We start from the raw sequence: 24,934 nt of genomic DNA, 5'->3' as shown, positions 1-24,934 counted from the left end.
GCCACTGAATTTCTAAAAGGACATTTCTAAAAGAACTGATTTTACCGCTTTATAGATTAGCTACAGCATGGGTTCTCGAACCGGGTTCCTCGGAATACAGCGGTTCCCCAGAGCAGCCTTATGGGTTCCCCATGCTCCCAAATTTCCTCAACAGTTCCCTACCCCGAGTAGGCATTTTTTCAGTTTAAGCCCTATACTATCAAACCTTAGTCACCCTTGATGCATAGCTAGAGCCACTCTTTAGTATACAGATTATTGTTTACAAGGCCTGCATGCTTCTGCATTGCTTTACTGCACCAATGCCAAGACCTGCTGTTCAGGGCAAATAGGGGTCCTAAAAGTTTGAGACCTAAGAACTACTGAGCTAGAGGTTAACTGTTAGTAAAGACACTGGTTAGGTGGCACAAGCCACCGCCCGATTTAGACAATTTGGCCGTACGCATCTGTCCATTCATCCGGTCTGGACAAACACCCAGTACACCAGGGGTGTAAAGACGGAAGCAGAACACTGCAAATCCCGGGTGCAGACATCGGCGATCCCAAGAGAAAGAAAGGAAGAGAAAGACAGCGACAGAAGAGCGAAGAAAGAATGCAGACAAAAGGATAGGAGTGTTCGTTTTGCTGCAACGAGTTGAAGCTGCTCGAGTGCTTGTAAACCGTATTTAGTTTGATACAACGCTCGATTCCAAAATTTTCCTGCAAAGTAAGCTAGAAAAGCACAAGGTACAGATCCGGCAGACAACATTATGCTGTATGCGGCTTCTTTGCACATATTAAAGCGTCACTAGCAGTAAGGGCCCATCGGGACAGCTAACTGGGACCGTCAATGTCCGCGTCTACGCCCCGCCGCTCCCATGCATCCCCAATGCACGAGATCTTTCCCTCTAGGTTATTATATCAACTCTATGCGGTACACGAAGCGAAGGAGGCAAAATCCCTCACCCTCGAAGTGGTGGTCGGCCGCCCGCTGAAGAACCTCCTCCCGGAGCCCCTCTACGGCCCCGACGATGAGCTGGCGGATCTCCTCCTGCTTGTGGCTGGCCACCTCCATGAGGGCGTGGTACAGGCCAGTCTCCTGCCGCCGGGCGTAGGCCAGCCGCTTGGGCGTGATCATCATGTCCCGCGTCATGTCGAACGCCGTCAGGATGAACGACCGAAGGCACAGCAGGTGCGTCGTGTTGAGCAGCGAGGCTGCGCTCACCAGCAGGGACTGCAGGGCGCTCCTCACGAACAGGTAGGCACTGCTGCAAGGTCCCGTGGGAATGGACGGCAGAGGTGAACCGCGAGGAATTTGAGGACCACCAAAGCGCGACTCTGTCTTTGCTCCTAGCCTCGCGAAGGGGGGCAAAGCAAACTTCGAGCTAATCTTTTGTCTCACTAAGAGTTTGTTAATTCTAACTGTTTAAAGTTCAAACATTTGTTTCAGTGTGACCGACTGTTTTGACTGCTCGCGACGAGACGACTGCTATGGCAACCGAAGTCCGTGCAATGCGTCACACTGAAACGAGAGGAGTCGAAATGCAGTCGATTACGCTCAAATGCAAATATCTGGGCTAGCTTAAGGTGAGGCACTACCCAGAAGAAAAAAAACTTCTGCAAAAAAGGCTGCTGGCTAATACGTTTATTAGATATCTGCCTTTTGGCTGGAGGGCCTCAAGGTTGCAAAAAAAGTTTATTTTGAAAAATGCATTATTTACATGTACCAACATTCAGAAAGTTTTATTAGTTTACACTGCACAGGATTTGTTTTATAAATTATTTTTGGTCCATTGATGCTAAAGAAAAAGTAGTCGTTGGAGCACTTTGAACGCGTTTTTCTCCGCTCCACTTTTTGCCATATATTTCACTTACAGAAAACTATCATTTGGTAACGGGACAAAAAAAACAAAAAAACTCGCTCATAGTTTTTCCTAACTGAACTTTAATCGGCAATGCAACTGTGGCATTGCTTTTTTACTATGTGGATCTCTTTTATAAAAGATATTAATATTGTCCATAAAAGGCAAAGCATTCATTTAATTTTTCACCGTGATATTAGCATAATAAATTACTTTTTGGAAATTTTGTTTCCACAGTTGCACTCTCCAGGCATTCTGCTCAATACCCAGTTAAGAAAAATGTTTGGTATTATATTAGTTTTCTATTGATAGTTTTCCTAAACAAAGTCAGTGTTCGTGATAAAAACAACTAATTTCTTTTACAATTTATCTACACTGTTTTTTGCCTCAAAACTGCCAGTATATATTACCGTAAATTTCATTCATGTTAATCTAAAGGTACAATAGTTGACCTTTTTGGCTAGTGTCCCCCTTTAGGGGGACACTACCTAAAAGGGATGGATGAAGGAATAAAACAATTAAAACTGGGACGACACCAACCACATCTTTCATATTTCAAATTTTGAAAGATGTGGTTGTGTTGTCCCAGTTTTAATTGTTTTATTCTTTCTTCATCCGTTACTTGAACCAACACACTCTTCTCCCAAGCATACCTAAAAGGGTAGGGGGACACTACCCAAAAAAGTGAATGTTTTAACCACTTGTCTGATTTAAATAACAGTTACAGGGCTTGTTCCTGTCAGTGTTGATTACATTTCTGCCAAATTTTGTTAACCTGGGTGAAGTACAAAAAATTGCAAATGTTCAAAGACGAAAGTGGGCATGTCTGCATAGGAAAACTATCGTTTTGAAATTACTTATAAATTTGTCGTTTTATATTGCTTTAGGACAGTTCAGAGCAGATAGCTATGGAGCTATATTTCTATATTATACCATCTTTCATAATAAAAAAGCCACATACACAAATACTGTTTTCTAGATTTCCATCCTTTGTCCAAAATGTTAGTTCTTGGGCATGAAAAATGACAAAAATAAAATATACAAGCTCCATAGCTATCTTCTTAAAATTTTACCCCAGAAAAACTCGTAAAAATGGATCCCAGTTCCGTAATAACAAAATGATAGTTTTCCCATAAGTGAAATTTATGCCAAAAAATGGATTGGAGAAAAATGCGTTCAAAGCGCTCCAACCTCTACCTTTTCTTTAGCATCGATGGGCCGAAAATAATTTATAAAAAATTAACTATGCGGTGTAAACTAATTAAACATTCTGGGAATACTCTAGATATTGGTGGATGTAAATATGACATTTTCAAAATCAATATTTTTTTGCAGAAATTGTTTTTTCTAGGTTTTTCTCGATTCCAGCTTTCCCCCTTAAAGGGGCCCTGCAATCATATTTAAGCGTCCACCTTTTTTGCGGTTTCCACGTCTCTTGGGGTTCGGGCAAGCCAGCAGGCACAGAGAGAGTAACTAAATATCAGTGCGTCATATTTTAACCGGACGACGCGAAAACCTCTTCCACCGACGAGGGCGACCCACGGTACCGAAAGCGCGCAAAATCTGACGTCTTTGGTCCTGGGCTTACTACTGGCCAGAGCCACTAAAAGCTTCTTTTTAGTCGAAATACAAAATATAAGTGACGCAAACCGTTTCAATTGTTTATAAAAGTAGTTTTTGTTCAGTATTTTTGATCAAAAAAAAAAGGAATGCAGTTTATAAAGTACGGAAACAAGAAATTACCCGTCGACATACCCGCCACCAAGCGGTGGAAAAGGCGGCGCATACTAGAGAGGAGTAGTGGGATCAGGCGCCGACACGGAAAGGTCCCGGATGTACGCGGCAGCGCTGCGGTCGTTTGGGCAGGAGCATCCGACCGGCTCCGAGCGTTCCGAAGGCCTTCGGCGAGAAGCTTTGTCTTGCATTTTGGCCGTTTCACGGTATGGCAGCGCAAAGTAGCTCTTATTCTGAACTGATCTTTACCCCATGTTTGCTGTCGTTTGTGGCCAATGATGTGTCATGCCGAATTAGTATTTACTCGCGCAGCAAATGCCATGAGAGCCGCTCTGGCTGCCCGCTGCATACATTCTATCCAGAACACGCTTCAATGGCGCCCTCTCGCGCCGTCGACTCGGAGTGCGGCAGCCGTGAGCGCTCGATGAGCCCACTACTTCTCCTCTAGTTCACGGCCTCTCTCAAGCAACCAAGGACGTCATGAGGGAGGTTATTTTTTGCTTGTTTTTGCAATTTTAAATTGCCTATAACTTTTAAAATAAAGAGAATTTCGAGAAAAGAAAAGTTTCACTAAGTTACTACGTTCGGTGCGCTCAGGTTCGGTGCAAATTAAAAATTAGTAAAAAGGTCTTTGCAGGGCCCCTTTAAAGGGGCAAGCTGGAATCGAGCCTAAACTTTTTATTTTTAGAGTTACTATTTGTATGAAACTTTGAATGCTCGATTTTGCTTCTTCAACGTGAATTGGAAGCTGCTGGGACCCCTCAAATATTTTTTTAAAACCCTTTTCTCAGTGGTTGTGGGTGCGCCAAGTAACCACGGTCTATAAATTGAAAAACTTCTTTAGGGCATTTTCGGTGTGGTGTGCCTTTTGTCCAAGTACAAGCGCCCTACGAAGCTCTCTCAGCACGGAGAGTGACGCGACCGTTCTTAGGCCCAACCACTGAGAAAAGGGTTTTAAAAAAATGCTTCACCATCCAAAATGAGACCACAGGCGACGGTGAGTCTTGTTGACATCAATGCATCAGATGGGTGAAGCATGTCCGGGGCTGGGCAATTCCTTGACCCCAGATACTACAAGTGTGCGCGCTGCTTGGTTTCACTGTTGATCACTTCCGCAACTACGCACTTGCAGCCATTATGAGAGTGTGTATTGCTATGTTTGGCTTGGCTCGACTTGGCCCGGCTGCTTGGCGGCTAGCAGAGTTGGACGCAGTTTGAAACTTGCGGAGCCGAAAATTGGAGTTGCGTTCATTATGCGAGAGAAGAAAAAGTCGAAATATTGATGGTCGTTGTGAGGGTGCATTCGTCATGCTGGTTAATAAATACGGTATGTTGCCACACTGGTCGTCGAGGTCCCCCAAAAAGGGCTTGAGCGTGCCCACCAACCTGCCAAAGTCCTCGAAGCTCTCGACGAATTCCGAGCTGGCCAGCACGGTCCCGCCGCAGCGGATGCTTGAGCGCCTCCGGTCCCTGCGCTTGTCCTGGAAGCGCTTGCACAGGAAGCCCAGGTTGCACAGCTGCTGGTACGCCGAGATGGGGAACGTCAGCACCGGCTTGGACTGCTGCCCATTCTCCTGCTGCACTGCAAGTGCAGTCGGGGAACGGCACACGCCAGACAGTCAGATAAGGGCTGGAAAGCCGAGCTTCCCAGACTAACCAAAAAGATTATATGGTAATATCCAGAGAAATGACCCACCCCCCAAAAGATAGCCCGCCCCTATTTTTGGCAGGATTTGTTATTTTTTTCCGAAACGCTGAGAGATGGCCCACTTTTAGTAATCGCAAGGCCCCGACCAACAGTGACATTGGCAAAAACGGTGTCACTTAACCACGGCGAGTGATGACTCAACACTGCCAACTGGGAAGTACATTCCTCTTTGGTTCATCGCCCCTTCCTGCGATCGCAAGTTTGGAGGGTCACAAAATTTAAACCTAGCAATTTTTTTACTTTTTTCTTTTTTACAGCATGCACCCCTTATTCTCATCCAATTAGCTATCGATTTTAGGTGGACTATCTCTCTGGACATTACGGTAAATGTATCTCAACCCTACTGATGAGGTCGGGGAGACACAGAATGTGCAGTGTTTTGAACTGCACTTTTTTTGCAGCTAGGGAGTTACGCCAAATTCCAGTCAATTTAGCGAGGCAATTTAGGTTGCTCGTTATATTTGGCACATTACACCCCCGCGTTACATTCTCTCGGGTTATTTCCTTATAAAACACCCACCCCTAAGCACATTCTGCACAAAACGAAAATGGCCTTGCCCCACCCCACCCAAAGATCTAAGAGGTTATTTCTGAGCCTTTTTTTCAATCTATGCATAATATGAGAAAATAGTATGTGTATACATGCAATAACTCTCAGCAAAACCTTGTTTAATGGATAATGCAGGCCTAGGAAACAGGCAGCCTTTAAAGGCCAACGTTTTGACACATTAAAATTGGGGCTGGACTAAACTTTCGTACAAGTGTGACCAATTGTTTCGCAGCAGGGGTGAGACAGGTGAAACAGGTTTTGGAGCAAGTTTTGGAGCAGAAAAATCTGAATTTTGGAGCAGCTTAAGAACACAAAATTCTCGTTTTGGAGCAGCAGTTTATGCATGGAGCACAAAAGTCTACCGTTTGGAGCAGATTAGGAGCAGAAAATGTTACAGCAGCTTATCAGCCATTTAAATCATAAAACAAAAAAACCTAATATAAATCACAGAAATCAGATTTTTTTTTTAATCATTATTTTTGTCCACCCAGGTTCCAATAAGTCACAAGCGCTAATATGCACCAAGACAAAATATATTTTAAAAAAAACACGGAAAGGGAAACAAGCTTTATGCGCATAGATGAGGGCAGGAAACACAGGCCAATTGCAAAGTTAGGTGGGCACCAGATACCTCAAGCTTATACGAACTGGTGCCAAAGCGCAATTGTAGTGCAAAACTTTTTAAAGCGGAGATTCGAGAGCATGAACAGAGAAGCACGGTTTACTACAACCAGACATCGATCGGACGCTCGTAGAAAGCACGTGCAGATAGAAAAAAGAGTCTCGCAAAAGTGAGTCACAAGGTAAATAACGAATTGGTAGAAAAACTATGAGCAGCACATGTACGCTAAATACGGGTGTGTGACTAATTCGTTCGTTTGCTCACGCACTGGAAGCACGTGTGTGATAATCGAAAGTACTCACGGCGACGGCGCCACCCATTTTGAAGAGATTACGGACACGAGTGAACAATTACACTATGGAGGTGCTCAATAGCACTTTTAAGAAAAGGTTTACTCTCAAAACGAAAGAAATACTTAGGTTTGCTCATCTTGATAGCCTGTGCGTCATACCTCCTGCGACCAGACAGCGAGACTGCGTAACAACGCACCGTTAGCATGCAGTCAAAAATGGCATCGGAAAGTATTAGGAAAATCGTGAAACGACCATGTATCATAGGTATAGGACACTACAGCTGAAATCTTCGAATCCGGCGGTTGCTTGCGCAACCTTGTACCCGTGCCGTGTACTTTACTGCGATGAGATTGAATGTTGCCAACCAAGCTTTCGTTTCCCGCTAAATCGTTAGCGTCGCTGCAAACCTTTTTGTAGTTTTTGAGCTACTTTGGCGCAGTGTGGCGCAATTTCGACAGATTTCGCGTTTTTGGCTCAACTAGGCGCAGAAAATTGGGTTTGTATCAAAATGGCACAATTGGCGCAGATGTCACACCCCTGTCACAGTCAAACCCGGATATATTCAAAATAGTTTGAGATAATGACAATTCAATAAACAAAAATATGTCAACTTAAGCTCCAGTTGAAATTTCCATGCGTCTCTGCCAACGTCGATGATCGTTACAAATGGGAGTTTACCAAAGAGCATCCAAGGATCGCTAAATACAGTAGAACCGTGTTAAAACACTCTTAGCGAAAACTGCGCGCGAAGCTTGTCGTGCTTATGCGTGCACGTGGCCACGATCTCAGCAGCACGGACGAACACGAAAATAATAAAAAAAAAAAGAAAAAGGTTAAAGAGCAGGATGCCTAAAAAAAAAAAACTTTAGCCAGACAGCTAAATTAATGTCAATACAAAAATGACAAAGCAAGAACTACGACAGGAAAGGTCAACAAAGATAAACAAGGCATTTAAAGTGTGATTGCACAACCGCTGTCGACTAGCAAAAGATTGTTGCATTTGTGCTTGGAAGGGGGGTAGGGGGGGCGCTCAGGAGCAGTGTTGCGGAGTTGCCACTCCGGAGTTGGAATGATTCCCGGAACCATTCCGCATTTTCGCGACCCCGGAATGGAATGGGCCAGGTTCTTTAAATTTTATTTATTTATTTATTTTTTACATTCAGCTATACCGAGCCAGTCAGGGAGTCGGTTGTTCAGGAATAAAACGAGCGGGAAACTGCGAACCCGCTTAAGGCCCTAGCAGACTTATGCAAAAAAGGAAAAAATTCAATACAAAAAACAAGCGTTAAAGCAAAGAACAGAGGGGGATGGGAGGGAGGGGGGGGCAGTGGCGCTTTTCACCAGTGAAGTTCAACACATATCCAAATGCGTCTGCACCTGTAATATTGCACAGCTGGTACGTCATCAGCCGACATGAACGTGACCTGCTGCTCTGGTGATTCGATACCGAGGAAGGAGGCCAGACATGGCCTTGCTGTGCGGACCCAGACTTCGTACACTTTCGACTTGTCTCGAGCGCGCTGTTTCTCAAAGAGCTCGCACCTGTGCCGGCCATCTCTGATCGCAATCCACGAGGTCTCTGTTTAAGTGATGCTAGGCGAAATTTGAAGACTGCCATTTATGCGTTGGAGGCGGAGAGTTGGCAGGAAGGACCGTCACAACAGGGATGCCACCGTATCGTTTTTTCAACCGTAACAGAAGATAATACATGTGCTTCAGGATGCTTCACATGGTCCACTTTTCTTGAAAATTCAAAATGCAACTGCCTGCATGGTCTTCAACGAGGTCAGCTACAACAAAAGTATGTATTGTCCTTTCATAGAGCAGCGTGGGTAAAGTTTCATGTTCAAGGCAACACCTACAAATTCAAGAATACTAGTTCATCCCACCGTGACGTCATGTGATCAGTGCTGACAGGGGCGCCCTTATTGGACAGGGAAGTGGTGATGTTTTGATGGAATTTATTTTAGAGGTCGAAGTCTTTTCGCATCACTGGTCAGTCAGACAGGATGCTAGGGAAGGGACCGCGGTCAATCCTTGATGGAACGTTTTTTAAACCCATTTTGGACTCTTCGTCCGGAACCACTACCTACAAGGCGAAGTGCCAAGCCTGCGGAAAAGTAATTTCGGGTATTTGTATTTCCAAAGACTTTTTGCCTCTTTTTAAAATGCGTTTCCGATACGTATCACTACACATTTTTATAGATATATTTGAGACTTGAGTATCAGTATCTTAGCAACTATTTTCATCTATCCCAATATTTGTATTTCCAAATACATTTCTGAACATTTCTGCCCAACCCTGCAACGTATAGCAGCTGTCAAGTGACACTTTTAACGTTTAGGAATTGGAGGAATGGAATGGAGCGACTCAGCCATTCCAGGAGTGGGAATGGGCCCAGTGTACCCATTCCTAGGAGTTGAAAGGAATGGAATTATCGAAAACTCTAATTCCCTGAAATGGAATTGGAATGGAATGGGGGTGCCCATTCCGCAACACTGTTCAGGAGTCTAGGCGGAGTGTTGATCTTCTCTGCCTCTAGGCGCCATTCGCTGCACGTGGCTAAAGTCCTTTATCCTCAACACGCGACAGTGTTCGAGAGAAACCAGGTCCACTGTGCGCAGTTCGACGTATCGGAGGTGGTGAAGTGCGATTGAGATGCACAAGGTGCTTATACTTTTACATGGGACTTTTAAGGAGAAGTTTTGAACGTTCGAAAAAAGCAAACAAAAGAACATTTCGAAAAACCCACGATTGATACAACTGGGCTCAACTGTACGATTCCTCCCGTTCCACTATAACGTGTTGTGTGGACCTCTGCTACCACAGCAACCATCTCGTCATGTGCGGTTGTAATGCAGTTGGTTGTGCTCACATGCATGTACACACTAATGATTTCACCTCAATGGTTCAATGGGGCCAGCAGAGAGTTTTCGCAGATACATACCCGGAGTCAGAGGAGGCGTGGACGACACCTCGCTGCCACTGCCGTCCCCTTCGTGGCCAAAGGAGCCGGAGGAGATGAGCATCTGCCGAGCCTGCTGCGAACGCGCCGCGTGCCGCAGACTACGAGCGTGCTGCTCGGACTCCGTCAGTTCGGACGTGGTGGGCAGGTCGGCACGCACGAATAGCACGGGGGTCTTGGGGGCCAGCCGCCTCAGCTCGCACAGGTCAGCCACTTCCTGGGAGGGCACGGGACAGAGCAGAAACGTCAAAGCCATTCCGGACTCCGGTGCAGAGCCAACTAATCCACAATGCGTTATCTTAAGGGGGGCCATCACCCAGAACGAGAAATTCTGCAAAAATGTTGATTTTGAAAAATGCCCTGTATTTACGTCCACCAAAATCTAGAGATAGAGAGTATTCCCAGAAAGTTTTGTTTGTTTACAGTGCAGTTATTTTTTATAAATTATTTTCAGTCCACCAATGCTAAAGAAAAGGTAGAGGTTCGAGCATTTTGAACGAGTTTTTTTCCAATCCACTTTTTGGCACAACTCCTACCTATCGAGAGACTTAATATTTGCGCCTTATATGCCGACATTTTATGGAGCCGGTTACTTAGATTTTGCATTTTCATGTTCCTTTATTGTGAAAAATTGTAATTTGCAAAACTTGGTAAATGTAAAAAAAAGTTTTTTCATACAATTTTTTTACCTGGAAATGCATATTTTCTGAAATTTCTTTTTTTAGTAACTGGCAGCAGGTTTTCCAGTATGCATTCCACCAAAAAATATGTCGTTATCAACACCATTTTTCAATGATAGATTTATTGAGCAGATTCTATTCAAAGCTATGCTTTATTTTGTTCTGAGCGTATAAAATTAGTTCACAGGGCTAAAGCTTTGCAGCTTTGCACGCCCTCCTTCTCTATGGCTGCAAACACCACCTGAAAGCGGTTCAAAGGTGGTGAGCGGTTCAAAGGTTGACATTCCCAGGTAGTGGCCCCCCTTAACCAGTCTCTGTCAAAATGTAGACTGCATACTGCACGATATCAAAGGTGAAAATTAGCTCCATCGTAGCTGCCATTGTCAGATACAGGTTAAGAATGCACCAGACAAATACCATCCTGTACCAGCCATAGCATCCAACCGCTCCGGCGAACGATCAGAGAAGGCTTAATAAGTAATGCGATGTCGGCACAAGGTTACTGTGCCTCGGCGGCAGATCGCATGTGCATCTTGGAGGATTGGCGGCTGGCAGTAATCACGACGTGGGAGGGGCTTCTGGTGTATTTTTAGCTTGTATCCAACTATAAATGCTGCAAAACAAAAACAAATGCCTCGTTCAACTTGTGGCCTCTTCCCCTTAGCCATGCTGTGGAAGGAACTAGGGAACATGGCTTGTTTGTACCACCGGGTGTAAAAGCGGGAGGGGAGAGAGGCTCTATCCTAACTGAAGTGTTGCCCGAACCCTGCTCACGTGTATAAAGCTATGAAAACTGCTTTGGAGTCCCACGAGAGTTTACTGCTTACGGAACAAACGAAACCTTGGAGTTGCTAACTAAAATTTGTCATTAATGCCATGGGGCAGGGCATAGCCAAAGGGGGGAGGGGGCTTATGGGGAAACCTGACAATTCGAGGTTTTCCGGATTGGCAGACGCCCTTCTGGCTTACATATTATACGATCAACCAATGGCATCCCTACTCAACTTTAATAAAAAAAAAAAAGCAGTACAGTACAGCGACACATCACGGCGAAATTGTCTGCTCGATTGGCTTCGTTCTCACAGGCATGCACCTCACGGTTCTTCCTGCGACAAACGGCGAGACGCGTCTGTGTCGCTACAGGCGTGCCTTGCGGCGTCTCGCAACAAGCGTGACGCTAGTATGCGGAGACGCCAAGACGTCCGCGTCTGCCGCCTTACGCCATACTCTTGTCAAGTTTTGGCGCGTTTGCCGCTTGGGGCCGCTCAGGGATTTGCCTTACCACGACATAATGCGTGAGACTTTCTAGCTGGTATTGGATGGATGGATATGGCTGGACCCTTCTAATCGGGCGGTGGCTCGTGCCACCCAGGCGAAGCTTTTACTTTTAACAATTACCTTTGAAATTAGGAATGACGAAGAATTTTTTCTCACAACGTCGCAGGAACTGTGGCCATCTAGCAGGCCCTACTTGATACTCGTACCCAGGTTTGTTCCACAAAATTGTATAACAAAAAAGATTGCCAATGCTCTGGTGCAGCTCTGTGGTAATACGACCACTTCACACGCGGTGGACCGAGGTTTGAATCCCGAGAGCGGCAGGCGATCCTTTTTCGAGCAGTTGGCCAAATTGCGACGGACGCCCTATGCCTTATTACGCCAACTACGACATCAACAACGATGGATGTCATTTACGGTAGTGGGAAGAGCCCCATAACAGCCGTCGCTGTAAAAAACCTGAAACGTCTTCGGAACCGCACAAATTCCCCAAGGTCACGCGCCCAAGGATGTGCAAACCCCGCCCGAGGTCGTGAGTTAGTCTCGGGGTCCGAACCACAGAAGAACCCACCTTTTCGGAGAGAGCGTCGTCAGAGAAGGCATAGATGAGGAGTGGGGTGCACCCCTCGACGGCCTTGAAGTAGGTCTGCTCGAAGGAGCTGTCGTTGCAAGGAGTCGCCACCACCTGCACCTCCTCCCGCAGCAGTGGGTGCTTCATACGGATCTCCAGCACAGCCGTGCTCAGGGCGGGGTCGTGGCGGGCGTCCCCCTGGAGAGACGACGGCAGCCTTCAGCGGGTCTCGAACGACCGCAGCTCGAGGCACGAGAGGGATCTTAGAACGCACTTAGATCGGAGTCCTCGCCAAATGCCGACGCAGCACTCATTAAAGCTCGAGCCGGAGGCTGCAATGGCTCTCGTGTCAAATATGTGCTGGAATAATTGACGTAGCAGCTGCTAGATGGTGCAACCTTTTGAAACGGGTCTATTCCATTGCAATAACGAAAAATGGTGGAACACAATCTTTTGACGGTGTTCTGCCAAGGGCTTTTGAGCACACTTATCTTGAGATACATCCATCTGCTGTGAATGACAGCCAAGGGACTCCCTCCCCTGCCATCATTACAATAAAGCAGTTCAGAAGCCCACTATCTTCATTAGCTACGGTACCTACCTTGAAACGTAGTTAGCACAAGCGCGACATCGGCAAACGTAATGCTTGAAATGCTGCCTGCCCATAATGCCAGTAATTTTGATGACTCCTTGAATTAAGTGCAAAATAAAATGAACTGGCGCTCGCTCGTTTTTGCTGTGTTGTTCACTGTACAAACTAAAGAATGCGTGGCTCACACTTGTGCATGAACTCTTGGAGCTGCCACACACGTGTGCTCTAGAAACGCAATGCATTGAGCGCAAAAGAAAAATATGAAACAAAAGACCACCTGTTACATCTGCCGGAGGTGCGAGGCAGATGCTAAATATATATGCGAGAGCATGTCAGTCACAAGTGAGAAACGCATTTAAACATGAAAGCTGCTCCAGTCTGTTCACCGTCAAACAGCTGCGACGGATGATCGGCGCTCCCCAAAGTAACGAACTCCACCTATTAAGGCTCGTTCGGACATCTACGTACGAGTGAATAACCACATTCCGGCTCCTGGCGTTCCACTACGACATGTTGCATGGACCTCGCTTGCCACAGCAACCATTCCGTTGCAAGCAGTCGTAAGCAGTTGTAACGCATTCGGCCACAATTCCAGGCTGGTTCGCAGATTCGTGCATCATCCGACTCATTTGACTAACCTGCACCAGCTGCGCTTTTCTGCACTGCACTACACATTTCTGCAACGGTGCAGGCTGGAGCAAGTGAATCAAATGACCCTACCAAGTGCACTGTGACCTCTAATGCCAGAGTCGCACTAAAGCATCTAACAGAAACAGCCAAGAAGTCTAACAGTAGCATCGTGCCCGCGAGGGTATTCATGGCAGGCTTGAAATTACTGCCGCTTACTTCCCGAGCACCGAGAGATTGCAAGCCTGCCAAAGAGGTACCATAGCGTGCATCATGCACGTGTTTGAGGCTTGTTGGTGTCTGCTGTTTCAGTTTTTTTTCGCTCTGGTGGGACTCGAGCATTAGAACCACTTAGAACGAGAGAACACGGTGGCAAGCTCAGAAACTACCTGTTACTAGACTGAAGGCTTTGTAGTATTTGTGAGATCAACACTTGTGCGGTTTGTGCAGCTGAGTTATACGGCCAGGGACCCATAGTATAGGGGCTAATTGTAAGGACCAGTCCGCTAATTAAGTATAATTTGTTAATTAACTTTTTAGTCAGTGAAAATAGACATGGTCCCAATTAGAAACTTGCCTAAGAGTCGTTGAAAACCACTAAATCAAGAATTTTTAGAAATACTTTGAGTGCGTACGAAGCATAGTAGTGCTGTAAGCGTACCACCCGAGCAACAGATACAAGGCTGGGTCTATGATAAGAAACGGAAAAATTGCGCGGGTCCGTTGTCGTACCAGTAGCCTCACTCCTGCAGCACAGGTGGTAACTTCAGCGCACTACTGTACTTCTCATGTGCTCAAAGTCTTTCTATAAAATACTAATCTAGCAGTTTTTGACGACACTCAGCAAGTTTCTATTAAGAACCATACATTTATTTTCACTGATTAAAGGTTAATTAACAAATTTTACTTAATAAGCCAACTGATCATTACGATTAGCCCCCTCCACTATGTCCTCCTGGCCGTATATCTCACCTGCACAAACCGCAAAGTGTAGCTTTCAAGGCCTTTTCTTCTTAAGTCTGTTAAGATTTAAAAAGAAAAAACACACACACTGTATAACAACTGCTTGCTTACAATTAGGACTCTGTTTTCAGCATGTACCGACAAACCTCAAGAATTCACCCTTGAGCTGGTCGCATCACAATCGGAGAAAAACAAAAACCTGGGATAAAAGCCGTCCTTGAAGAAGAAAAATTCCCAAGCTTCATGGAAAGAAATATTTATCAACAGCAGCATTTTAAACTGAACTTTGCCCACAGAATTCTTCTGCACAAGGTGACTGCTCTCTTGCGGAACTGCCACTCTCATCTTATCTCCTTGTCTTATGAGTGGAATGATGCACGCTTTTTAAGTATTCGGGTCATGCGCACGTGCCCCGGAGGGTCAAATTAAAGGTGCACTAAAGACGTTTCTGAGATTGTCTGCTCTTGGTGATAACACAACAGAAATTCAAAAATTATGCTTGTGCGATGTCTAGCTCCCTACAAAAAACGTGATTGAAGTCTGTGCCACGCCCCTTTCTGAGAGGAAAACTCTGAAGCGCAGAATCCAGTGGAGGCGCCGGCGGAGTGACGACGGGAGCGCGGACTGGCTGACGCTCGCCCATCGTCATGCCGCCTCCGCTGAATTTTGTGATCCAGATTTTTCCGCTCAGAAAGGGGCGTGACACGAACTTCGATCACATTTTTAATAGGGAAATCGATGTTGCACAAGCATAACTTTTCGATTTATGTGATGCTCAGATCCCATACAATGAGTTGTCACCAAAAGCAGACAATTTTAGAAACGTCTTTAGTGCACCTTTAGGTTCCGACAAACACCGATTTCTGTCAAAACACTGAAAACATACTTTGCAAAACACCAAACCTGCGCAAAGGGATTAACCCCGTACGATCAACCTCCAAATTAAAAAAATAAAATAGGCCCCGAAAACTCGGAACCCTCGCGACATTGTCAAAAGTATTCCGAGCCCACGGCGAAAGAAAGATGCATAGGTCGGTCCTTTCTCATAGTCACCCATAGATGGCGTCGAAGCGGTATCTCATCGTAAGCTGACGAGCAGTTGCGGCGTGCTTTGACCCATTCGAAAGCAGACGTGCTAACTGGCCCGCAAAAGTCAACATTCAAACCGGCCTTTGGAAGACGTCGTGGCACCGAGGAATGCGCGCTCACCTCGAGCTCCAGGTCGGCTCGGGGAATGGTCCTCCAGGGTTGGTCGTAGGCAGCCAGGTGCTCCACGAGCTCGAAGCTGTTGGGCAAAGCCAGGCTGATCTCTGTCTGGTTACTGGTCCCGGGGCAGAAGCGCACCTGCGGCAAGGAAGTGAGGTCATCCAGACCTATTTTTAAGAAGAAAGTTTCCCAATTTTCATTGATATGCCAAACACCCTAAAATCATAGAAGCTTACCATTTTACGTAATGTGCAAAGGAAGCAGTAGTTGTTAAACAGACATTTTTCAGCCTCCGCTTTTTTTATGCACAGATTAGAGCACCCCCTAGCCAAACAATGACCACTCACTTCAATTGTCACATATTAAGAAAACTAATGTTAAGTGTCGAAGGGCCCGATTTAAAGCATGGAAGAAAATAAAATAAAAATAAATAATCATTGTAAACACTGAACTCTACCTATAATAAACAAAAAAAATGAAAGCCGCTTACAACTCCCTGTAACGCCGAATTAGAGCGCAGCTCTTGAGGAGGAGGAGGAGGGAAGGGAAGGGGGGGGGGGGGGTAAACTAACCAGGGGGGGGTCACGTGACCCCCAATGCCGATGATGTCATCACTGACGTCACTGATGACTTCATCCGTGACGATGACGATGCGGGTACCGATGACGTCATTAGTGACGTCACTGATGGCTTCACCAGTGATGATGACGATGACGATGCGAATGTCGGTGACGTCATCAGTGACGTCGCTGATGACGTCATCAGTGATGATGACGATGACGATGCGGATGCCGGTGACGACATCAGTGACGTCACTGATGACGTCATCAGTGATGATGACGATGACGATGCGGATGCCGGTGACGTCGTCAGTGATGATGACGATGACGATGTGGATGCCGGTGACGTCATCAGTGATGATGACGATGACGATGTGGATGCCGGTGACATCAGTGATGATGACGATGACGATGGGGATGCCGGTGACGTCATCAGTGATGATGACGATGACGATGCGGATGCCGGTGACGTCATCAGTGATGATGACGATGACGATGTGGATGCCGGTGACGTCATCAGTGATGATGACGATGACGATGTGGATGCCGGTGACGTCATCAGTGATGATGACGATGACGATGGGGATGCCGGTGACGTCATCAGTGATTATGACGATGACGATGTGGATGCCGGTGACGTCATCAGTAATGATGACGATGACGATGCGGATGCCGGTGACGTCATCAGTGATGATGACGATGACGATGTGGATGCCGGTGACGTCATCAGTGATGATGACGATGACGATGTGGATGCCGGTGACGTCATCAGTGATGATGACGATGACGATGTGGATGCCGGTGACGTCATCAGTGATGATGACGATGACGATGTGGATGCTGGTGACGTCATCAGTGATGATGACGATGACGATGTGGATGCCGGTGACGTCATCAGTGACGATGACGTCATCGGGGGGTCACGCGACCTCGGGGGGGGGGGGTCACGTGACCTCGAGGAGGGGGTCACGTGACCTCGAGGAGGGGGTCACGTGACCTCGAGGAGGGGGTCACGTGACCTCGAGGAGGGGGTCACGTGACCTTGAGGAGGGGGTCACGTGACCTTGAGGAGGGGGTCACGTGACCTCAGGGGAGTCACGTGACCTCGGGGGGTCACGTGACCCCCCACGAGGTCACGTGACCCCGGTGGGGGGGCTCGCGCGGTGCATTATGGGACATTTCCCATGATGCACCGCGCGGTTACGCCGACGCCGCTCAAGCCGGAAACGGGCCCCTAAGAGCTGCGCTCTAAAAACCTTTATACACAGTCCTTAAAGGGATGCTAAACCGAAATCTGGATTCCACAGAACATGCGGCGAAAGCGTGCAACGAGATGCTACAAACACCAGAACATCACTCATACAGCAATATCTCTAACGGATGACCGTATTTTTCAAAAAAAAGGAGGCGCATTTGACAGAAATGTTCACGTCATGTTTCTCAGAGAAGGAGAGGGAACGGCCTCGCGTCTACTCCGCCTCGCCGCCTTGAGGGAGTGAAGCGAAGAGAGGAGGAAACGAGGTAACTCTACGTCACGCACCTCGCGCCTCGTCGGCCTGATTCAATCTTGACCTCTTTTTCCAAAAATACGGCCGTCCATTCGAGATATCGCCTCACGAGTAGTGTTGTAGGGATTGTAGCGTTCACGGCTGCCGCACTCCGTGTCGACGGCACTAAAGCATGTGTTGGATAGGCTGTATGAAACAGGCGGCCAGGGTGGCTCGCATTGCATTTGCTGCGCGATTAGACTAATTTGGCATGACATTTCATTGGGCACAAACGACAGCAAACACGGGTAAAGATCAGTTCAGAACGGGAGACACTTTGCGCTGCCATACCGCCAAACGGCCAAATCCTAAGCCAAACCTGCTCCGAAGGCCTTCGGAACGCTCGGAACCGGTCGGATCCTCAAGCCTGTATACGACCGCAGTGCCGCCGCGTACATCAGGGACCTTTCTACGCTCGCTGCTTGTCGGTGCCTGATCCCACTACCCTTTTCTAGTATGCGCCGCCTTTTCCTTTGCTTGTGGCAGGTATGTTGATGGGTCATTTCTTGTTTCCGTACATTATAAACTGCATTTGTTTCTTTTCTGATCTAAAATACTGAACAAAAACTTTCATAATTAATTTAAATTGTTCGCGCCACTTATATTTTGTATTTCAATTAAAAAAAGCTTTTAGTGGCTTTGACCAGTAGTAAGGACAGGACCTTACTACAGACTCGGTTACCACTCAGATCTGCTCACCATCCTCCAGGTCAGCTGTCCCTCCTCGCTTCCAGGGGAGGTGACCGGGAGGACGGTCTGGCCAAAGAGCTCGTTGACCACGCACGCCTTGGCCCAGCAGCTCTGCCCAAGCACTACCAGGGCCACGGGCTGGTTCACTGCGCTGGCTATGAACTTGTCGTCTGCCTCGTTCAGTCGCAGCTGGGCCAATTGCGCTGCCGGAGAGAAGAGGATGCACGGTTGGCCAAGCCAGACACCAAAACCGGACAACAATATTACTGAGACTTCATATTTTCAGATGCCAACATGCCCTATTGGCACTTTTCTGCAGCTGTGCATGGGCACTGCCATAACCGACTATCACTTTTTCTTCCCTGATGTTCCAATCACTTCACTTCATCACTATGGTAACAGGACAGGTTAATGCTTAAACATTGCCGTGCCCTTATATTCAATGCAGACTTTTGTGTAAATTCATTAGCACTCACGTCAACGACTCGGCATCTCTGTAAGACAAGAAAAGGTCAGCAACTTCCATGCCAACAGTCCCATAACTCCCCTCGTGGCAACACTGCCCGGACTCCCCTCGTGGCAACACTGCCCGGACTCCCCTCGTGGCAACACTGCCCGGACTCCCCTCGTGGCAACACTGCCCGGACTCCCCTCGTGGCAACACTGCCCGGACTCCCCTCGTGGCAACACTGCCCGGACTCCCCTCGTGGCAACACTGCCCGGACTCCCCTCGTGGCAACACTGCCCGGACTCCCCTCGTGGCAACACTGCCCGGACTCCCCTCGTGGCAACACTGCCCGGACTCCCCTCGTGGCAACACTGCCCGGACTCCCCTCGTGGCAACACTGCCCGGACTCCCCTCGTGGCAACACTGCCCGGACTCCCCTCGTGGCAACACTGCCCGGACTCCCCTCGTGGCAACACTGCCCGGACTCCCCTCGTGGCAACACTGCCCGGACTCCCCTCGTGGCAACACTGCCCGGACTCCCCTCGTGGCAACACTGCCCGGACTCCCCTCGTGGCAACACTGCCCGGACTCCCCTCGTGGCAACACTGCCCGGACTCCCCTCGTGGCAACATTCCCCGGACTCCCCTCGTGGCAACATTCCCCGGACTCCCCTCGTGGCAACACTGCCCGGACTCCCCTCGTGGCAACATTCCCCGGACTCCCCTCGTGGCAACATTCCCCGGACTCCCCTCGTGGCAACATTCCCCGGACTCCCCTCGTGGCAATATTCCCCAGACTTTGTCCCTAGGCTTCCTTTTTGACAATATTATCTAGACTTCATATTTTCAGAGCACCGCGCTGTATGACATCAACCGAAGCTGAAAAGGAAGCCTCCTGGTTGGCTGCGGGCAGCCATATTCAAGCGAGCTCAGCCAATTAAATTTGAGTGTAGTCATTGTGGTACTTTACGTTTAAAACATTCCTTCAGTTGCTTCAACTGCGCTGGTCAGACAAAATGATGGACAAAAGGAAGTCGCTTTCAGCGTTCAGTGTGCAATACATCTTGAATTTCTTGCGTTGCAGCATAGAATCAATAATCATATTAAAACAAAGGACTTTCTGGGCAATTAAAACCATCTACCATATTTTTTGGTGTATATGTCACATTTTTTTTTTTCAAACATTTTTCTTGGTGCGTTAATACAACAAAGCAACTTACATGCATTTTTTTTCATAGCGCAATGCCAATTTTTAATGCGCTGTTCGCTGTCTTTTGTAGAGCACCGTAACTATGTAACCATAGGTGGTGTTGCCTCTTCCAGGAAGCACTGCTGTCGCCGCACTCTTCTACACTTCTCATGACTGACTCAGAAAGCGAGGAGTTTGACGGTTTCCTCAAAGTGGCGCAATGTGATAGGAAAGGCAGTGGGAGTGAAGCTTTGCATGTGGATGACGTTACCCAATTCAGTCATGGTTCCATATTCTTTTGCTTTAGTCCAGTAAAACTGAAAGGTAAGTGGGCTGGTACACAGCATTGCAGAAAATTTTCTAGAGTCTTTCTTAGTTTTTGTCTGATGAGCAGTTTTTTTTTTTCTGGCATGCTCCAGCCGTGTTGCTACATGTAAAAGGAAAGAATTTGGCTAGCTGAGCTTTTAGAGGGTAGCCACCTCGGTGGCTCCAAGCCGAGAGCGCCGGCCGACGGATCCCCATGTGGCAAGTTCAAATCCCGGCCGAGGTGCCCGCAATTTGACGGAGGCTTATTGCGGAAAAAGCGCCGTGGTAACCGAGCTTTCGGTTGCACGTCAAAAGATCCTTAATCCTCAGTCCTCCACTGGGGCGTGCCAGATGCCCGTCGTTAGTTTGGCACTTAAAACCTCCAAATTTGACTTTGATCTTTTAGCAGTAGTGAAAGAGGTGTTTTAAGATTTGTCTATTTGCTTACGCGTTGATGCTCATGTCGCCTCCATGGCTTGGCCTAGGCTAGGCCTAGTGATACAAATTTTGTTCATGTATACACTGAAATGAAGCCGACTACCTTCTCATTTTGACGTTTTACGTCCTTTTGTTGCAGAGCACTTGATTGCTTCCACCAGACAGCACTGTTCTATGGGCATTTCTTGCAACTTGACACATAGAGGGTGTTTCGCGTCGAATGATAGATGTGAACTAGCCAATTGTGCGAAACTCCCAATTTCGCTATACCAATCCGCATAAAGAAATAAAATTCATTGCGTTAACCATGAAAAGAGGCGCGACTTATATGCCAACTTTTCTGCAAAAACGGCTCAATATACGGAAGTGTGACTTACAGTCCGAAAAATACGGTAGTCGGTGTGCAAGAGGGTGATGACATAAAGTGAATTGCTGTAAACAATGTTGGTTTCTTTCTTTCGGCAGCTCGATTTGTGCATTTGGACAAGGCTAGAATATTTTTGGGGTACTAAATTTCACGAAAGGGTAGATATCAAAAATCACAATTAACTCCCATAGGGTGGCAAGCTATTCTTAAACAACTAAGCCAATATCATCCTCTGGAGGGTAGCAAAAGTACAGATAAGGGTTTGCATTGGCTTTGCCCGAGGCATTTAGAATGCCGTCCTTGGTGCCCCTTAGTTCGTAAAATTTTGAAGCCAAGTACCACTTAGCTTAGGGTGCAAGCTGCTTGTGACCTCCATCACTGCTACTTGTGACTGCCGCCGAAGCTCGAAAAAGGAGTGAAGAAGCTCTATCTCAATGCTTCTTCAGAGATAAAAGTGCTGTGGTAGCAATCAGGCTCCCCTGTCCCAGCTTTATGGGATGAGCAGAATTACAAGTGTACAGGGGGTATCTGCACGACATACTGTAAACGACCTAGCTATCACGAGGACCCAATTTTCATAAAATTTTGCGACTTGTGAAATATCACGAAAAAATCACGCAAATATTTCGGTTTATGGCAACGGATACAGCGAATATCGCTCTAAATCGCAAATATTGTGCCCGCAAAATATTCCTGAAATGCACACTACGCAAAATATTGAGTAAATACAAACAAATGTTGTTTATGGTATGTACAATTAGCCTATGTGGGCTGCTCTTGAGAGCAACATTGAAGCTGACATCAACTGGAAATATTAAATCTTGTCTTTTCCACTTCAAGTGATGCAAGTTGTGCAATAATGCATAGATACACAGGGAGATCACTTTCCTTAGGTTTTATATTTGAGTTGCTTACAGACTACAAACAAAAAAGAAAAACCTAAACAAAGGTTTGGTTTTCTTTATCCATTTAAACACTTCATAACTTTATGCTCAATATAATTACTTATGGTGGCCTAATCATCACCAGCAACATTACCATCAACCAAAGAAAAAAAATATATTGTATATCGGATTACCAGCTTTCCCAAGTGACAGGCCATGAACACAGCCATCCAAAGTCCACAAAAGATATGGTCTACTGTAAAACCCAACTATCCAAGCCCCTCCCTAGTTATGCAAATATGCCGACTCTCCATTCACAAAATCTCTGGCTATTCATGCCAGTCTCCAGCAGCCAGTGAAACTGCAGCTTAAGAGCTTGATCAGACTTTAAAGGGCCCATGAAACGATTTTTGGGTTGGGATAAATCATTTTAGATTGGTATTTTACTAATAGCACATCGTTCAGTGGACCAAAAGAAAAAAGGTAGAAAGTCAAAAGCCGGACTTTCTGTGCGAAAATCTGAAAACAGAGCGGACTATTTCATACCTCCTCCCCTTCGCAACCTTTCTGCCTTTTCACTGTGATACATCCGCGGTCCCAAAAGCGAGTCATTGGGTCCAAACTGACGTCACACGCAACCGGACCTCACTTATTCCCTTCACCCCTAAGCTGACATTGTGCTGGAAGCTACGCGCTTGCCGGACCAATCAGCCGCCTCCCTTTCATCACCCGACTTCATTCTCTGCAGCCACATTCGCCACGCTCACTTGGCAAGTGTGGCTGGCCCAACGAGCACGTAGCTTCAACAGCACAGTCAGCTTCGAGATAACGGGGTGGGGAAAGCAACTTTTGTCTGAATTTTGAACGACTGGCTAATCTTCTAGGGGGACAATGGCTCTGTCCGGCTACACAAACCAGATTCCGAGCGAGAGCGGCCTCCCTTCTTTTCGTCTTCTTTAACTGTTTGGTGGAATGGGCGATTTATGAGTTGAGGAGGAAAGCTAAACAGGAAAAAGTTGGAAAAGCATTTCATGACCCCTTTAAACTGTATTGATGCAATATTGCCAGATTTTGAAATTATGGTCACAAAAAGAAAGATTTCCAACGATGCTATAAAAACAAGTTGAAACAAATAAGTAATCAGATAGCTAAAATTCCAAGGAAGGTGTCCTTGACATATTGTGAACCCAGACTTCTGCTAGGGCACAAAAACCTAACAGTGAAGTCTCCCTTTCAGTTAATATGGTTCCTCTTGTGACCCATAGCATTAAAAAAACTGCTACATTGTTCTTTTTTAACAAAATAATGCTTGCCTATATTTCTCGAACTCAGTCCCAGCAAAATTTATTTTTGTAGCACAGACTTCAATCTTGCGAAATAAAACAGAGAGGGGCTGACTTTTTTGGTGGAAGTAGAAAAAAGCCTCAGTGAAGAACAGAAAGGAAAGGAAATGAGGATTGCCGAGACTTGGGTGTTTGGGTAGAGGGAGTGTACCACATGAACATAGATGACCAAGCAATGGGCATCTGTCCATTGGCTCGTGTTGGTAGCTTTTCAATTATTTCATCAATAAGAGAGAATCCAAGGAAGCCGAGGTTGGCTCCGACATGAGTCAAAGTGAATGCAGGCCATCATGGGAGGCAATGTGTCCTCCACCATATTTTCTGGTCTATAATTTGCACCTCTGTATCCCCACTGTAAACGGCAGTTTTCTGGAAAAAGTTGGTATGCAAGTCACACCAATATGTTCGTACAATCGACATGGCGAAACCACATTGAAAAGTCTGCATATGTGTTATGATTGCAATATATGTGCAAGCAAGAGGAAGTTTAAATACTCTTGTCAACAAATTGCCGAGAAACATAACCCCCATGAAAGATTTCTGTAGTTAAGGTCCATATTTATAGAAAAAAAATACACATACGTACACCGGAAAACATGATAGGTTGCATTTCCCTTGCATCTCCCGATATGCTGCTTGATCCGTTTACGGGGAAAACAATTGCTTTCAAAGATACCTGTACATGACAGCAACTTTTGAAAATCACCCCATTGTATCTCTAAAGGGTCAGGCCAAGCCAAGTGTGGTCACAAAGTCTAATGAAAAACTACAAGCTGCGGCATAATAGAGACTGGATTGAAAATACCCGGAATATTGGCCATCTCCAGCAACCTGTACATAAAAATTGTTTGAACTAAAAAAATGTATGCCACTCATAAATACAACTAAAGATTTTATGTGTGCATGTGTTCTAGTGCAATGAAAATCTAAGAGCTCTTTTCTTTCTGCAGAAGTCAGACTGCTGCGAGGGTACAACCAAAGGCTTCCAAGAAGTGTGAGGAATGTCGGCCTTTCTCAGAAAGGCTTTGACGTCACGCATACAGTTGGGTGTGGATCACACAATGTTGGAAAATTCAACCTAACCTTTGTACTCATGGTATTTACCCATTTGAGTGCCGCGCCCAGGTATACTCAGGCATGCTCGCTGGCACACTTCCCGTCACGTCCAAGTATACCTGTTTCGAGTTTTCAATTTATTCCCTACTGCTTCTAACTGAACTCGGACTAACAGAATCTTTTTTTTATTGGAAGGCGGCATTTGTGGACAACTCATTGAACCATAGTTTTTAGTTGTGGTTTCGCTTATTTATGCCAGGTGGAGAGTGTTGTGGAGGCAACTTCCTCCGTATGCGTTTCAGAGTCAACCCTGTTTTTGAATGGCGAACTCACAACGCTGCCCTCCTTGAAATCCAGGAACTGATAATGAATTCAGAATCTGATGACAGTAAAAGTGAGTGTAGTTGGGAGACTGATGAAAGTGATAACAAGTCGTCACCACCTGAAAGGCCACTCAAAATGAAAATTACTCGACAAAA

The 24,934-nt window shown here is 46.4% G+C and overlaps 1 protein-coding gene across 2 annotated transcripts in view; it reads right to left on the bottom strand.

Moving 5' to 3' along the window:
• LOC8025724 (dual serine/threonine and tyrosine protein kinase) overlaps positions 1–24,934 on the bottom strand; it is a 95,915-nt gene that overhangs the window by 16,477 nt on the left and 54,504 nt on the right. For both annotated transcript variants that reach the window (XM_029981774.4, XM_040221791.2), the window contains exons 3-8: positions 18,435–18,628; positions 15,632–15,766; positions 12,241–12,438; positions 9,694–9,928; positions 4,959–5,154; positions 943–1,244 (exon numbers count right to left, since the gene is read on the bottom strand). In XM_029981774.4, coding sequence (XP_029837634.3) covers positions 943–1,244; positions 4,959–5,154; positions 9,694–9,928; positions 12,241–12,438; positions 15,632–15,766; positions 18,435–18,628 — 1,260 coding nt within the window. The remainder of the gene's footprint in view (positions 1–942; positions 1,245–4,958; positions 5,155–9,693; positions 9,929–12,240; positions 12,439–15,631; positions 15,767–18,434; positions 18,629–24,934) is intronic.

The sequence above is a fragment of the Ixodes scapularis genome, unplaced genomic scaffold (genome assembly GCF_016920785.2).
Source record: "Ixodes scapularis isolate PalLabHiFi unplaced genomic scaffold, ASM1692078v2 PGA_scaffold2__306_contigs__length_199485367, whole genome shotgun sequence".
Taxonomy (NCBI): domain Eukaryota; kingdom Metazoa; phylum Arthropoda; class Arachnida; order Ixodida; family Ixodidae; genus Ixodes; species Ixodes scapularis.
This window is presented reverse-complemented; position numbering and strand designations above follow the sequence as displayed.